Source organism: Ranitomeya imitator, chromosome 3 (genome assembly GCF_032444005.1).
Source record: "Ranitomeya imitator isolate aRanImi1 chromosome 3, aRanImi1.pri, whole genome shotgun sequence".
In the NCBI taxonomy this organism is placed as follows: domain Eukaryota; kingdom Metazoa; phylum Chordata; class Amphibia; order Anura; family Dendrobatidae; genus Ranitomeya; species Ranitomeya imitator.
This window is the reverse complement of record NC_091284.1, coordinates 829,272,141-829,289,317: the sequence shown is the minus strand read 5'-3', so window position 1 is coordinate 829,289,317 and position 17,177 is coordinate 829,272,141. Positions and strand designations below refer to the sequence as shown.

At 52.0% G+C, this 17,177-nt stretch overlaps 2 protein-coding genes across 2 annotated transcripts in view; both read left to right on the top strand.

Annotated features, from left to right (window-relative positions):
* Nucleotides 1-5,047, top strand: part of LOC138671815 (putative uncharacterized protein ENSP00000383309) — a 28,107-nt gene extending 23,060 nt beyond the window's left edge. Inside the window, exon 2 of the mRNA XM_069759950.1 lies at nucleotides 3,416-5,047. Coding sequence (XP_069616051.1) covers nucleotides 3,416-5,047 — 1,632 coding nt within the window. The remainder of the gene's footprint in view (nucleotides 1-3,415) is intronic.
* Nucleotides 1-17,177, top strand: part of LOC138671353 (piwi-like protein 1) — a 176,822-nt gene that overhangs the window by 89,870 nt on the left and 69,775 nt on the right. The window contains exons 2-3 of the mRNA XM_069759454.1: nucleotides 9,111-9,197; nucleotides 9,399-10,029. Of these exons, the coding sequence (XP_069615555.1) occupies nucleotides 9,120-9,197; nucleotides 9,399-10,029 (709 nt within the window). The 5' untranslated portion in view covers nucleotides 9,111-9,119. The remainder of the gene's footprint in view (nucleotides 1-9,110; nucleotides 9,198-9,398; nucleotides 10,030-17,177) is intronic.

The window sequence follows — 17,177 nt, the reverse complement described above, 5'->3', positions numbered from 1 at the left end:
AATGCTTGGTCTGGGGGAAAATGTGTGTAAATGGGTTAGTAACTGGCTTAGTGATAGAAAGCAGAAGGTGGTTATAAATGGTATAGTCTCTAACTGGGTCGCTGTGACCAGTGGGGTACCGCAGGGGTCAGTATTGGGACCTGTTCTCTTCAACATATTCATTAATGATCTGGTAGAAGGTTTACACAGTAAAATATCGATATTTGCAGATGATACAAAACTATGTAAAGCAGTTAATACAAGAGAAGATAGTATTCTGCTACAGATGGATCTGGATAAGTTGGAAACTTGGGCTGAAAGGTGGCAGATGAGGTTTAACAATGATAAATGTAAGGTTATACACATGGGAAGAAGGAATCAATATCACCATTACACACTGAACGGGAAACCACTGGGTAAATCTGACAGGGAGAAGGACTTGGGGATCCTAGTTAATGATAAAATTACCTGGAGCAGCCAGTGCCAGGCAGCAGCTGCCAAGGCAAACAGGATCATGGGGTGCATTAAAAGAGGTCTGGATACACATGATGAGAGCATTATACTGCCTCTGTACAAATCCCTAGTTAGACCACACATGGAGTACTGTGTCCAGTTTTGGGCACCGGTGCTCATAGTAACATAGTAACATAGTTAGTAAGGCCGAAAAAAGACATTTGTCCATCCAGTTCAGCCTATATTCCATCATAATAAATACCCAGATCTACGTCCTTCTACAGAACCTAATAATTGTATGATACAATATTGTTCTGCTCCAGGAAGACATCCAGGCCTCTCTTGAACCCCTCGACTGAGTTCGCCATCACCACCTCCTCAGGCAAGCAATTCCAGATTCTCACTGCCCTAACAGTAAAGAATCCTCTTCTATGTTGGTGGAAAAACCTTCTCTCCTCCAGACGCAAAGAATGCCCCCTTGTGCCCGTCACCTTCCTTGGTATAAACAGATCCTCAGCGAGATATTTGTATTGTCCCCTTATATACTTATACATGGTTATTAGATCGCCCCTCAGTCGTCTTTTTTCTAGACTAAATAATCCTAATTTCGCTAATCTATCTGGGTATTGTAGTTCTCCCATCCCCTTTATTAATTTTGTTGCCCTCCTTTGTACTCTCTCTAGTTCCATTATATCCTTCCTGAGCACCGGTGCCCAAAACTGGACACAGTACTCCATGTGCGGTCTAACTAGGGATTTGTACAGAGGCAGTATAATGCTCTCATCATGTGTATCCAGACCTCTTTTAATGCACCCCATGATCCTGTTTGCCTTGGCAGCTGCTGCCTGGCACTGGCTCAGGAAGGATATAATGGAACTAGAGAGAGTACAAAGGAGGGCAACAAAATTAATAAAGGGGATGGGAGAACTACAATACCCAGATAGATTAGCGAAATTAGGATTATTTAGTCTAGAAAAAAGACGACTGAGGGGCGATCTAATAACCATATATAAGTACATAAGGGGACAATACAAATATCTCGCTGAGGATCTGTTTATACCAAGGAAGGTGACGGGCACAAGGGGGCATTCTTTGCGTCTGGAGGAGAGAAGGTTTTTCCACCAACATAGAAGAGGATTCTTTACTGTTAGGGCAGTGAGAATCTGGAATTGCTTGCCTGAGGAGGTGGTGATGGCGAACTCAGTCGAGGGGTTCAAGAGAGGCCTGGATGTCTTCCTGGAGCAGAACAATATTGTATCATACAATTATTAGGTTCTGTAGAAGGACGTAGATCTGGGTATTTATTATGATGGAATATAGGCTGAACTGGATGGACAAATGTCTTTTTTCGGCCTTACTAACTATGTTACTATGTTACTATGTTACAAGCGGAACTTAGCTTATGCAGGGAAGTCAGGCCACAATAACGATCCAGGAGAGAGCAAGACCAATACTGGAACATTGACTGGAGGCCAGGATCAAAGAACTAGGTGGAGTTAAATAGAGCAGCACCTAACGACTTAACCTCATCACCTGTGGACGGAAACTCAGAAGCCGCAGCCCCACTCACATCCACCAGAGGAAGCCCAAGGACAGAACCAGCCGAAGTACCACTCATGACCACAGGAGGGAGCTTGGCCACAGAATTCACAACACCTAGCCCTAAGTGCAACCCTAGGCTAAGTGCAACCCTAAGTGCAACTCTAGCACTAAGCGCAACCCTACCCCTAACAACCCTAATGGAAAAACAAAAAAAGATATATTTTCTGTATTTTATTATTTTCCCTACCTATGGGGGGGATAAAGGGGAGGGGGGTTATTTACTATTTTTTTTAATTTTGATCGCTGTGATAGACCCTGCGATCGGACAGCGGGAGGGGGGGGGGAGGACGGGGGAGGGTCGGAGGGGAGAGGAAGGCGCTTAGGACAGGACGTTGGGGTACGGAACACTGACGGCGGCTGCAGATCGCCGCCGTCAGTCGGTGGGGGGGACAGATCGGGGTCTCCAGCCATGGCCGATGCTATTACAGCATCGGCCATGGCTGGATTGTAATATTTCACCAATTTTCATAGGTGAAATATTACAGATTGCTCTGATTGGCTGTTTCACTTTCAACAGCCAATCAGAGCGATCGTAGCCACGAGGCTGTAGTACCACTCCTCCTGTCCCTGCAGATCGGGTGAAATTGGAGTTAACTCTTTCACCCGGCCTGCAGGGACGCGATCCCACGATGACGCATATGCTGCGTCAAAGGTCGGGAAATAAATAATCCCGGCACCATCCCTTTAAGAGGAAATCCCCCCCCCGGAGGGTACATCACTTAACAGGCGATGGTGACGTCATAAGCCGCCGCCGGACTTCGGCTCTCTCAGGTGACCCGCGTTGCTAGGTGACCTCTTCCCTGACTGGATTGGCAGCTGCTCTGCACAGTCGTTTGTGGCGGGAACCAATGAGAGAAGAAGCAGCAGGGCAGGTCACGCCCACAGTAAATAGCAGTCTTCGACACCACGCCCACCCTCTGAGTGAACCAATCAGGTTCTGATATCCGCTGTGACGCGCGGAGCGTGATGACGTCCCTGCGCTTTCATCAGCGCCATATTGATAGTTGACGCATTTGGCTTTCCCGCCTTCGCGGACCGCAAGTTCTGAGGGGAGCGGTAAGATGTGTTGGGGTGTGCGTCACTGCGGTGTCCGGAGACGGTGCTGTTGTGAGAGGAGGGCGGCGGGGCAGCAGGAGGAGACGCGCCCGCGGGTGTGTGAGGAGCCAGCGCGCGGAGCCTGCCACATTGTCACCCGCTGCAGCCAGTCACATTCCAGCTTATCTGTGTGAGGAAGGAGGCGGAATGAAAGCTGCTCGCTGATTGGCTGCACCGAGTCCGTGAGGTATGGATGTGACGTCACCAGGTGAGGGGTAGAGCAGCAGTCACGTGACCATAACCCTCAGCTGCTGCACCACCTCTTCATGTGACGCGTGACGCCTAGTGGAATAGTCACTGGTCGGTCACACGTGAAGACGTGAGCTCGTTACCGCTGGAGACTGTGATTATAAGGTCTGTACAGCGGTTGATCCGGCCGTCTGCCCCCACCGTCCGTCCCCCTCCGTCTGCCGCCAGCCTCCGTCCGTCCCCCTCCGTCTGCCGCCAGCCTCCGTCCGTCCCCCTCCGTCTGCCGCCAGCCTCCGTCCGTCCCCCTCCGTCTGCCGCCAGCCTCCGTCCGTCCCCCTCCGTCTGCCGCCAGCCTCCGTCCGTCCCCCTCCGTCTGCCGCCAGCCTCCGTCCGTCCCCCTCCGTCTGCCGCCAGCCTCCGTCCGTCCCCCTCCGTCTGCCGCCAGCCTCCGTCCGTCCCCCTCCGTCTGCCGCCAGCCTCCGTCCGTCCCCCTCCGTCTGCCGCCAGCCTCCGTCCGTCCCCCTCCGTCTGCCGCCAGCCTCCGTCCGTCCCCCTCCGTCTGCCGCCAGCCTCCGTCCGTCCCCCTCCGTCTGCCGCCAGCCTCCGTCCGTCCCCCTCCGTCTGCCGCCAGCCTCCGTCCGTCCCCCTCCGTCTGCCGCCAGCCTCCGTCCGTCCCCCTCCGTCTGCCGCCAGCCTCCGTCCGTCCCCCTCCGTCTGCCGCCAGCCTCCGTCCGTCCCCCTCCGTCTGCCGCCAGCCTCCGTCCGTCCCCCTCCGTCTGCCGCCAGCCTCCGTCCGTCCCCCTCCGTCTGCCGCCAGCCTCCGTCCGTCCCCCTCCGTCTGCCGCCAGCCTCCGTCCGTCCCCCTCCGTCTGCCGCCAGCCTCCGTCCGTCCCCCTCCGTCTGCCGCCAGCCTCCGTCCGTCCCCCTCCGTCTGCCGCCAGCCTCCGTCCGTCCCCCTCCGTCTGCCGCCAGCCTCCGTCCGTCCCCCTCCGTCTGCCGCCAGCCTCCGTCCGTCCCCCTCCGTCTGCCGCCAGCCTCCGTCCGTCCCCCTCCGTCTGCCGCCAGCCTCCGTCCGTCCCCCTCCGTCTGCCGCCAGCCTCCGTCCGTCCCCCTCCGTCTGCCGCCAGCCTCCGTCCGTCCCCCTCCGTCTGCCGCCAGCCTCCGTCCGTCCCCCTCCGTCTGCCGCCAGCCTCCGTCCGTCCCCCTCCGTCTGCCGCCAGCCTCCGTCCGTCCCCCTCCGTCTGCCGCCAGCCTCCGTCCGTCCCCCTCCGTCTGCCGCCAGCCTCCGTCCGTCCCCCTCCGTCTGCCGCCAGCCTCCGTCCGTCCCCCTCCGTCTGCCGCCAGCCTCCGTCCGTCCCCCTCCGTCTGCCGCCAGCCTCCGTCCGTCCCCCTCCGTCTGCCGCCAGCCTCCGTCCGTCCCCCTCCGTCTGCCGCCAGCCTCCGTCCGTCCCCCTCCGTCTGCCGCCAGCCTCCGTCCGTCCCCCTCCGTCTGCCGCCAGCCTCCGTCCGTCCCCCTCCGTCTGCCGCCAGCCTCCGTCCGTCCCCCTCCGTCTGCCGCCAGCCTCCGTCCGTCCCCCTCCGTCTGCCGCCAGCCTCCGTCCGTCCCCCTCCGTCTGCCGCCAGCCTCCGTCCGTCCCCCGCCTGGCTGCCGCCGCCGCCGTCCGTCCCCGCTGCCGTCGATCAGTGGGTGATCCCGGCGGAGGGCCCGATTGCTGCGATCAGTCGGTGATGCCGGCGGAGGGCCCGATTGCTGCGATCAGTCGGTGATGGCGGCGGAGGGCCCGATTGCTGCGATCAGTCGGTGATGGCGGCGGAGGGGCCGATTGCTGCGATCAGTCGGTGATGGCGGCGGAGGGGCCGATTGCTGCGATCAGTCGGTGATGGCGGCGGAGGGCCCGATTGCTGCGATCAGTCGGTGATGGCGGCGGAGGGCCCGATTGCTGCGATCAGTCGGTGATGGTGACCTTTACTGTGTGCTCGTGCCCCTCAGTGACGTCCTTTAGGGAAGTATATAGAATAGTTGGTTGTGCGGCCGCTGTCTGAGCTTCCTCCTCATACATTTTTCTTCCCCGCTGTGTGGATGTCGGCACAGAGCAGAGACTGGAACGAATCACTGACAAGTGTCTCCTCCCTGGTCGGGTCACAGTGTTTGTAATTCTAGTAAATCAGATCCTGAACCCCAAGAACATCATTGATTTTTTTTTTTTCTGGTGATGGACCAGAACAGCATCTTACCGACTTCTAGCGCCAGGGATGCGTATTGTAGGGAGGGATCTGACCGCCTGCTGGCACCACAGGCATCCTTATGGGAACCTCACAACCCGCCGTGGCCGCCCGTGCTGGGGAGGGGCCCGCCGTGGCCGCCCGTGCTGGGGAGGGGCCTGCCGTGGCCGCCCGTGCTGGGGAGGGGCCTGCCGTGGCCGCCCGTGCTGGGGAGGGGCCTGCCGTGGCCGCCCGTGCTGGGGAGGGGCCTGCCGTGGCCGCCCGTGCTGGGGAGGGGCCTGCCGTGGCCGCCCGTGGTGGGGAGGGGCCCGCCGTGGCCGCCCGTGCTGGGGAGGGGCCCGCCGTGGCCACCCGTGCTGGGGAGGGGCCTGCCGTGGCCGCCCGTGCTGGGGAGGGGCCCGCCGTGGCGGCCCGTGCTGGGGAGGGGCCCGCCGTGGTGGCCCGTGCTGGGGAGGGGCCCGCCGTGGTGGCCCGTGCTGGGGAGGGGCCCGCCGTGGTGGCCCGTGCTGGGGAGGGGCCCGCCGTGGTGGCCCGTTCTGGGGAGGGGCCCGCCTCCTCTGCAGAAAGCACTTTCGCCCTGGAAGGTTTTTGCTGTAATGCACATGAGATGCCGGCTGTGACCACTGACTCCCACTTTACTACATTGTCTGTTGGAGTCCAGGGTGATCCTAAATGTTACTCGGCTCATTAGATGGCCGGCTTCTGCTGCACCCTCCCTCCTCTGATACTTTACACCAGGGCTGTGGAGTCTGTAAGCCACAGTTGCGACTCCGACTCCTGGATTTTATCAGGTTCTGACTCCGGCTCCGACTCATTCATAAATGGCCAATTCGTAATAATAAATTTACTGTTGTCAAATATTAACATCGTGCTTATTCAGGTTCTCACCATCATATAAGTAATCAGACCACTTAAGGTACCTTCACACTGAACGATATCGCTAGCGATCCGTGACGTTGCAGCGTCCTGGCTAGCGATATTGTTCAGTTTGACAGGCAGCGATCAGGATCCTGCTGTGATGTCGTTGGTCGGAGCAGAAAGTCCAGAACTTTATTTCGTCGCTGGACTTCCTGCAGACATCGCTGAATCGGCGTGTGTGACGCCGATTCAGCGATGTCTTCACTGGTAACCAGGGTAAACATCGGGTTACTAAGCGCAGGGCCGCGCTTAGTAACCCGATGTTTACCCTGGTTACCATCGTAAAAGTAAAAAAAACAAACACTACATACTTACATTCCGGTGTCTGTCCCCCGGCGCTCTGCTTCTCTGCACTGACTGTGAGCGCCGGAAAGCAGAGCACAGCGGTGACGTCACCGCTCTGCTTTCCGGCCGCTGTGCTCACAGTCAGTGCAGGAAAGCACAACGCCGGGGACAGACAGCGGAAGGTAAGTATGTAGTGTTTGTTTTTTTTACTTTTACGATGGTAACCAGGGTAAACATCGGGTTACTAAGCGCGGCCCTGCACTTAGTAACCCAATGTTTACCCTGGTTACTGGCATCGTTGGTCGCTGGAGAGCTGTCTGTGTGACAGCTCTCCAGCGACCAAACAGCGACGCTGCAGTGATCGACATCGTTGTCGGTATCGCTGCAGCGTCGCTGAGTGTGAAGGTACCTTTAGAGCAAAAACTATATTTATTAGAATACAATTAGGCCATGTTCACACGTCGCGGTTTTTACCGCGGAACCGCGGCGATTTTGCAGCTGCGGGTCCGCTGCAGTTTCCATTGCGTTTACAGTAACCTGTAAACCCTATGGAAAAAGCAAACCGCTGTGCACATGCGGGAAAAACCGCGCGGGAACGCAGCGGTTTACAACTCGCAGCATGTCACTTCTTTGTGCAGAATCGCGGCAGTTCTGCCCCCATAGGAATGCATTGATCTGCTTACTTCCCGCATGGGGCTGTGCACACCATGCGGGAAGTAAGCGGATAATGTGCGGGTTATACCCGGGGTGGAGGAGAGGAGACTCTCCTCCCGGCCCCGGGAACCATATTTGTGTAAAAAAAAAAAATTAAAATAAAAAATAATGCTATACTCGCCTCTGCACGCGGCCGTCCGGTCTCAGGTTTGCTATGCGAGCAGGGCCAGCGGTGACGTCGCGGTCACATGACTGTGCACTTTCTGTGCACTTTCTGTGCACTTTCTGTGCACTTTCTGTGCACTTTCTGTGCACTTTCTGTGCACTTTCTGTGCACTTTCTGTGCACTTTCTGTGCACTTTCTGTGCACTTTCTGTGCACTTTCTGTGCACTTTCTGTGCACTTTAATGTAAATCAATGTGAAAAAAAAAAAGCTGTGCACATGGTGCAGAAAAATCTGCGCAGAAACTCTGCAGAACTGCACAAAAGAAGCGACGTGCACTTCTTTGAAATCTGCAGCGTTTCTGCGCAGATTTTTCTGCACCATGTGCACAGCTTTTTTTTTCACATTGATTTACATTGTACTGTAATCACAGTGCAGTTCTGCAGCGTTTCTGCAACAGAAAAATCTGCGGCAGTTCTGCACCAATTCTGCACTAAATCTGCATCGTGTGCACATACCCTTATAAACTTTTCTAAACTCTTGTAAGTAACTATGCAATAAACACTGTTCTGCAGTTAATAAGAAGAAATCTATAAATTTGTCCTCAGAAAAAGTATTGCCTCTGTCAGATCCTCCTTCATGGATGCCCTCAAATCTGATCTACGGTAATTGTTTTGAGAGCAGAGAACAACCTCTCTACACTAACTTGGGTTGGTGGCAAAGCAGTAACCACTCGGGCAACATCTCTGACACTGTCAGGATACAGAGGAATCGCTTGCTGCACTGTTATTTTTGATGATCGGTCAAATTTCTCAATTTCTTTTAGTGCACATGAAAAATTCTACTGAAATGTACTGGCTGTGTTCTTTGAGTTGCAATTTGGCACAAAATCTGTAGAGACTTGTATCATTATACATTTGTGGTGTCGGCGTCCTGTGATAAATAGAAGTGGGTCAGGGGAAATCTTTGAACGCCCCTCGTATATGTGAATCCAGCTCTGGGGTAAGATTAAACAATTACAAGAAAGTATCTTGAGCCTAAAAGATGTAAAATAGCAGTGTAGCTGGAAATCAAGCTCTGTGGTGAGTTGAAACAGTTACTAGAAAGCAGCAGCAGCATGGAGGACATTATACAGCAGCACTGAACAGTATAGCTGTGAGTCCAGTTCTGAGGTGGATCAAACACTTAATAGAAAGCATCTTTATCCTAGAAGATATTATAGAGCAGTACTGAGCAATGTAGCTGGAAATCCAGCTCTGGGGTGAGATTAAACACTCCATGCATCAGCATGGAGGAAATTTATACAGCAATACTGAGAAATGTAGCTGTGAGTCCAACTAGGGTGAGATCAAACACATACTAGAAGACAGGCCTCTCAGTGATCTCCGTATAGCCTTCAATAGGCAGCTATCCTGTGATCCCTCAGTGAGCCGGCAGTCAGTCTTGTAATGAGTAGGATGATGCACCTTAGCAGTTCTTCAGGGTGAATTATATATAAATATATATTTTTTTCCATTTATATATTGAAATTGATCTGTTTCCTATGCAGACGTGAAAGATGACCGGAAGAGGCAGATCCCGGGCCCGCGGCCGAGCTCGTGGGCAGGAGCAGGCCCCACAAAGACCACCTGGACAGGTTTTGTACCCCACTCATTAACCCTTTTAGTAATTCCTGCTTCTTAATCATAATGCAGGGAATTGCGCTGTTTTTCCCCACAATGCATTGCAGTAGAGGCTGCTCTTTAATTCTGCAGAGGCAGCAAAATCATGGGAATGAGATCTGGGTCCAATTTATTTTTCCTTACTATGTTTTTGAGTAACTCTCTCGAATTTACAGGTACAGCAGACCCAAGGACCCCAGGCAGCTGTCAGACCACCTCAGCCCCAAGGAACCCAGCCAGCAGTCAGACCACCGCAGCCCCAAGGCGCCTGGGCAGCAGTCAGACCACCGCAGCCCCAAGGCGCCTGGGCAGCAGTCAGACCACCGCAGCCCCAAGGCGCCTGGGCAGCAGTCAGACCACCGCAGCCCCAAGGCGCCTGTGCAGCAGTCATACCACCGCAGCCCCAAGGACCCCAGCCAGCTATCAGACCACCTCAGCCCCAAGGACCCCAGCCAGCAGTCAGACCACCGCAGCCCCAAGGAACCCAGCCAGCTATCAGACCACCTCAGCCCCAAGGACCCCAGCCAGCAGTCAGACCACCGCAGCCCCAAGGAACCCAGCCAGCTATCAGACCACCTCAGCCCCAAGGACCCTGGGCAGCAGTCAGACCACCGCAGCCCCAAGGCGCCTGGCCAGCAGTCAGACCACCGCAGCCCCAAGACCCCCGGCCAGCAGTCAGACCACCGCAGCCCCAAGACACCCGGCCAGCAGTCAGGCCTCAGCAACCAGCGCATGAGCCTTTGCTCGTCGGAAGAGGGCGCCAGAGAGGTCCGCCAGCAGCAGCAGCAGAGAGACCAGCGCCCGAGGGTAAGTGTCCTTAATGTTCCAGTGTGAAGGGCGAAATCTGACTGAGAGGGGTTTGTCTGTGACTTTAGGAATGTGGTGTAAGGGCAAAATGTTACAAAAACTAAAAATCCTGCAAAACATAAGTGGAAGAGATGATGTGCATAATTTACGGGAACGATGCAGACAATCGCTGGCTGCAGCAGTGACGTGGTGTACTGAGGCCAGTCATCACATGGATGGTGGCTGTGACGTCATAGCTGCAGGATGACGGGGAATATCACCGCTGAGTTGTGTGGGCTTTTTTGTTTATTCATTTTTATAACTTTTTTTTTTTCCAGGACGTCCCTCCTGACAGCACCATAGAGGGAGTCCTCCTCCTCCTTGCAGGGACAGGAAAACACAGGAGAGGTTAAAAGGCCCCTCCAAGTGTTTTTTTTTTTTCCTGTTCCTGCATGGAGGGACGCACGAGAGGAGCACAGCTTTACCTGCAGGGCTCAGGGGGATCATGCGGCTCGTCCAAATCCTTCCCCCTGTCAAGCGGCCCAGGGCCAAAACTCCCCGGTGGGAAGTCCCTCAGCAACAGACCAGCGAGCAGACGGGCTCCTTGGTTGAGCCGCTCCTCCTGGCGGGAGGCTCTCGGCTCGGACACCGGTCGACTGCTCCTTCGTCGTGCTATGCAGAGGACGTCACACTTACGGTGACGTCGCAGGTGCCGGGTGAAAGGTTGGCGTGCTTTCCAAGGGTGGAATGCGGAACTGTGGAAAGACAGGCAGCTTTCTGGGTTCCTGGATCTCGCAGGGCGTACAGCGGTACAATGGAGTCGTCAGGCAAGACGGACCAGGACGGAGGGATAAGTCTGCTTTGTGCGGCCCTGTCCTCAGCACTCATTCAGGCCCCAGCACGTCTCCAGGCCCCAGCAGTCTTCTCCACTCAGCCTGTTATGATAAGGTAATTCAGTACCACAATGGACATAGAAGTCAGAGCACATACAGTGACCTGGCAATAACCCAAAAACATAGAACGAGCTCTGAGACGTGGGAACTCTGCTGACAGCAATCCCTAATCCTCTCCAACCACAATAGAGGCAGCCGTGGATTGCGCCTAATGCTCCCTATGCAACTAGGCACAGCCTGAGAAACTAGCTAGCCTGAAGATAGAAAATAAGCCTACCTTGCCTCAGAGAAATACCCCAAAGAAAAAGGCAGCCCCCACATGTAATGACTGTGAGTTAAGATGAAAAGACAAACGTAGAGATGAAATAGATTTAGCAAAGTGAGGCCCGACTTTCTGAACAGAGCGAGGATAGGAAAGATAACTTTGCGGTCAACACAAAACCCTACAAAAAACCACGCAAAGGGGGCAAAAAGACCCTCCGTACCGAACTAACGGCACAAAGGTGCTCCCTCTGCGTCCCAGAGCTTCCAGCAAGCAAGAAAAAACAAATAAGCAAGCTGGACAGAAACAAGAGCAAACAAAATAGCAAAAGCGGAACTTAGCTATGCAGAGCAGCAGGCCACAGGAACGATCCAGGAGGAAACAGGTCCAATACTAGAACATTGACTGGAGGCCAGGATCAAAGCACTAGGTGGAGTTAAATAGAGCAGCACCTAACGACTTCACCACATCACCTGGGGAAGGAAACTCAGAAGCCGCAGTACCACTCTCCTCCACCAACGGAAGCTCACAGAGAGAATCAGCCAAAGTACCACTTGTGACCACAGGAGGGAGCTCTGCCACAGAATTCACAACAGTACCCCCCCTTGAGGAGGGGTCACTGAACCCTCACCAGAGCCCCCAGGACGACCAGGATGAGCCATATGAAAGGCACGAACAAGATCGGGAGCATGGACATCAGAGGCAAAGACCCAGGAATTATCTTCCTGAGCGTAACCCTTCCACTTAACCAGATACTGGAGTTTCCGTCTTAATACACGAGAATCCAAAATCATCTCCACAATATACTCCAACTCCCCCTCCACCAAAACCGGGGCAGGAGGATCAACAGATGGAACCATAGGTGCCACGTATCTCCGCAACAATGACCTATGGAATACGTTATGTATGGAAAAAGAATCTGGAAGGGTCAGACGAAAAGACACAGGATTAAGAACCTCAGAAATCCTATACGGACCAATGAAACGAGGTTTAAACTTAGGAGAGGAAACCTTCATAGGAATATGACGAGAAGATGACCAAACCAAATCCCCAACACGAAGTCGGGGACCCACACAGCGTCTGCGATTAGCGAAACGTTGAGCCTTCTCCTGGGACAAGGTCAAATTGTCCACTACATGAGTCCAAATCTGCTGCAACCTATCCACCACAGTATCCGCACCAGGACAGTCCGAAGACTCAACCTGCCCTGAAGAGAAACGAGGATGGAACCCAGAGTTGCAAAAAAACGGCGAAACCAAGGTAGCCGAGCTGGCCCGATTATTAAGGGCGAACTCAGCCAAAGGCAAAAAGGACACCCAGTCATCCTGATCAGCGGAAACAAAGCATCTCCGATATGTTTCCAAGGTCTGATTGGTTCGTTCGGTCTGGCCATTAGTCTGACGGTGACGGGCACAAGGGGGCATTCTTTGCGTCTGGAGGAGAGAAGGTTTTTCCACCAACATAGAAGAGGATTCTTTACTGTTAGGGCAGTGAGAATCTGGAATTGCTTGCCTGAGGAGGTGGTGATGGCGAACTCAGTCGAGGGGTTCAAGAGAGGCCTGGATGTCTTCCTGGAGCAGAACAATATTGTATCATACAATTATTAGGTTCTGTAGAAGGACGTAGATCTGGGTATTTATTATGATGGAATATAGGCTGAACTGGATGGACAAATGTCTTTTTTCGGCCTTACTAACTATGTTACTATGTTACTATGTTACTATTAGTCTGAGGATGGAAAGCCGAGGAAAAAGACAAGTCAATGCCCATCCTAGCACAAAAGGCTCGCCAAAACCTCGAAACAAACTGGGAACCTCTGTCAGAAACGATATTCTCTGGAATGCCATGTAAACGAACCACATGCTGGAAGAACAATGGCACCAAATCAGAGGAGGAAGGTAATTTAGACAAGGGTACCAAATGGACCATCTTAGAGAAGCGATCACAGACCACCCAAATGACTGACATCTTTTGAGAGACGGGAAGATCTGAAATAAAATCCATAGAGATATGTGTCCAAGGCCTCTTCGGGACCGGCAAGGGCAAAAGCAACCCGCTGGCACGAGAACAGCAGGGCTTAGCCCGAGCACAAATCCCACAGGACTGCACAAAAGAACGCACATCCCGTGACAGAGATGGCCACCAAAAGGATCTAGCCACTAAATCTCTGGTACCAAAGATTCCAGGATAACCAGCCAACACCGAACAATGAACCTCAGAGATAACTCTATTCGTCCACCTATCAGGGACAAACAGTTTCTCCGCTGGGCAACGATCAGGTTTATTAGCCTGAAATTTTTGCAGCACCCGCCGCAAATCAGGGGAGATGGCAGACACAATTACTCCCTCTTTGAGAATACCCGCCGGCTCAGATAAACCCGGAGAGTCGGGCACAAAACTCCTAGACAGAGCATCCGCCTTCACATTTTTAGAGCCCGGAAGGTACGAAATCACAAAGTCAAAACGGGCAAAAAACAGCGACCAACGAGCCTGTCTAGGATTCAACTGTTTGGCAGACTCGAGATAAGTCAAGTTCTTATGATCAGTCAAGACCACCACGCGATGCTTAGCTCCTTCAAGCCAATGACGCCACTCCTCGAATGCCCACTTCATGCCCAGCAACTCTCGATTGCCAACATCATAATTACGCTCAGCAGGCGAAAACTTCCTGGAAAAGAAGGCGCATGGTTTCATCACCGAGCAATCAGAACTTCTCTGCGACAAAACAGCCCCCGCTCCAATTTCAGAAGCATCAACCTCGACCTGGAACGGAAGCGAAACATCTGGTTGACACAACACAGGGGCAGAAGAAAAACGACGCTTCAACTCCTGAAAAGCTTCCACCGCAGCAGAAGACCAATTGACCAAATCAGCACCCTTCTTGGTCAAATCGGTCAATGGTTTAGCAATACTAGAAAAATTGCAGATGAAGCGACGATAAAAATTAGCAAAGCCCAGGAACTTTTGCAGACTTTTCAGAGATGTCGGCTGCGTCCAATCATGGATGGCTTGGACCTTAACAGGGTCCATCTCGATAGTAGAAGGGGAAAAGATGAACCCCAAAAATGAAACCTTCTGAACAGCAAAGAGACACTTTGATCCCTTCACAAACAAAGAATTAGCACGCAGGACCTGAAACACCGTTCTGACCTGCTTCACATGAGACTCCCAATCATCCGAGAAGATCAAAATGTCATCCAAGTACACAATCAGGAATTTATCCAGGTACTCTCGGAAGATGTCATGCATAAAGGACTGAAACACTGATGGAGCATTGGCAAGTCCGAATGGCATTACAAGATACTCAAAATGGCCCTCGGGCGTATTAAATGCAGTTTTCCATTCATCGCCTCGCTTAATACGCACAAGATTATACGCACAAGATTATACGCACCACGAAGATCTATCTTGGTGAACCAACTAGCCCCCTTAATCCGAGCAAACAAATCAGATAACAACGGCAAGGGGTACTGAAATTTAACAGTGATCTTATTTAGAAGATGGTAATCTATACAAGGTCTCAGCGAACCATCCTTCTTGGCCACAAAAAAGAACCCTGCTCCTAATGGCGACGATGACGGGCGAATATGCCCCTTCTCCAAGGACTCCTTCACATAACTCCGCATAGCGGCGTGCTCAGGCACAGATAAATTAAACAGTCGACCTTTTGGGAATTTACTACCAGGAATCAAATCGATAGCACAATCACAATCCCTATGCGGAGGTAGGGTATCGGACTTGGGCTCATCAAATACATCCCGGTAATCAGACAAGAACTCTGGAACCTCAGAAGGGGTGGATGACGAAATAGATAGAAATGGAACATCACCATATACCCCCTGACAACCCCAGCTGGACACAGACATGGATTTCCAATCTAATACTGGATTATGGACTTGAAGATTGGTAGAGCAGCTTAGTATACATTTTTTGCAAAAAACGTATCAACCAAATACCCTGTTTTTTACATCTTTTACTAGCACTTGCGGATTACTGCAACATTTTTTTCAAACTGAGTGTTTTTGGTTTTACTATTCTCTTTTGTGTCTTCTGGATTATGGACTTGTAGCCATGGCAACCCCAACACGACCACATCATGCAGATTATGCAACACCAGAAAGCGAATAACCTCCTGATGTGCAGGAGCCATGCACATGGTCAGCTGGGTCCAGTACTGAGGCTTATTCTTGGCCAAAGGCATAGCATCAATTCCTCTCAATGGAATAGGACACTGCAAGGGCTCCAAGAAAAACCCACAACGCCTAGCATACTCCAAGTCCATCAAACTCAGGGCAGCGCCTGAATCCACAAATGCCATGACAGAATAAGATGACAAAGAGCAGATCAAGGTAACGGACAAAAGAAATTTTGACTGTACCGTACCAATGGTGGCAGACCTAGCGAACCGCTTAGTGCGCTTAGGACAATCAGAAATAGCATGAGGGGAATCACCACAGTAGAAACACAGCCCATTCAGACGTCTGTGTTCTTGCCGTTCAACTCTGGTCAACGTCCTATCGCACTGCATAGGCTCAGGTTTATGCTCAGATAATACCGCCAAATGGTGCACAGATTTACGCTCACGCAAGCGTCGACCTATCTGAATGGCCAAAGACATACTCATTCAAACCAGCAGGCATAGGAAATCCCACCATGACATCCTTAAGGGCTTCAGAGAGACCCTTTCTGAAAATAGCTGCGAGCGCACCTTCATTCCACTGAGTGAGTACGGACCACTTTCTAAATTTCTGACAATATACCTCTATCTCATCCTGACCCTGACACAGAGCCAGTAAATTTTTCTCTGCCTGATCCACTGAATTAGGTTCATCGTACAGCAATCCGAGCGCCAGGAAAAACGCATCGATATTACTTAATGCAGGATCTCCTGACGCAAGAGAAAATGCCCAGTCCTGAGGGTCGCCACGTAAAAAATAAATAATGATCCTCACTTGTTAAACTGGGTCACCAGAGGAGCGAGGTTTCAAAGCCAGAAATCGTTTACAATTATTTTTGAAACTCAGAAATTTAGTTCTATCTCCAAAAAACAAATCCGGAATAGGAATTCTTGGTTCGAACATAGAATTCTGAACCACAAAGTCTTGAATACTTTGTACTCTTGCCGTGAGCTGATCCACACATGAAGACAGACCTTTAATGTCCATTGCTACACCTGTGTCCTGAACCACCCAAATGTCTAGGGGAAAAAAAAAGGCAGAACACAGTGCAGAGAAAAAAAAATGGTCTCAGAACTTCTTTTTTCCCTCTATTGAGAATCATTAGTACTTTGGGCCTCCAGTACTGTTATGATAAGGTAATTCAGTACCACAATGGACATAGAAGTCAGAGCACATACAGTCACCTGACAATAACCCAAAAACATAGAACGAGCTCTGAGACGTGGGAACTCTACTGACCGCAATCCCTAATCCTCTCCAACCACACTAGAGGCAGCCGTGGATTGCGCCTAACGCTACCTATGCAACTCGGCACAGCCTGAGAAACTAGCTAGCCTGAAGATAGAAAATAAGCCTACCTTGCCTCAGAGAAATACCCCAAAGGAAAAGGCAGCCCCCACATGTAATGACTGTGAGTTAAGATGAAAAGACAAACGTAGAGATGAAATAGATTTAGCAAAGTGAGGCCCGACTTTCTGAACAGAGCGAGGATAGGAAAGATAACTTTGCGGTCAACACAAAACCCTACAAAAAACCACGCAAAGGGGGCAAAAAGACCCTCCGTACCGAACTAACGGCACAAAGGTGCTCCCTCTGCGTCCCAGAGCTTCCAGCAAGCAAGAAAAAACAAATAAGCAAGCTGGACAGAAAAAACAGCAAACAAAATAGCAAAAGCGGAACTTAGCTATGCAGAGCAGCAGGCCACAGGAACGATCCAGGAGGAAACAGGTCCAATACTGGAACATTGACTGGAGGCCAGGATCAAAGCACTAGGTGGAGTTAAATAGAGCAGCACCTAACGACTTCCCCACATCACCTGAGGAAGGAAACTCAGAA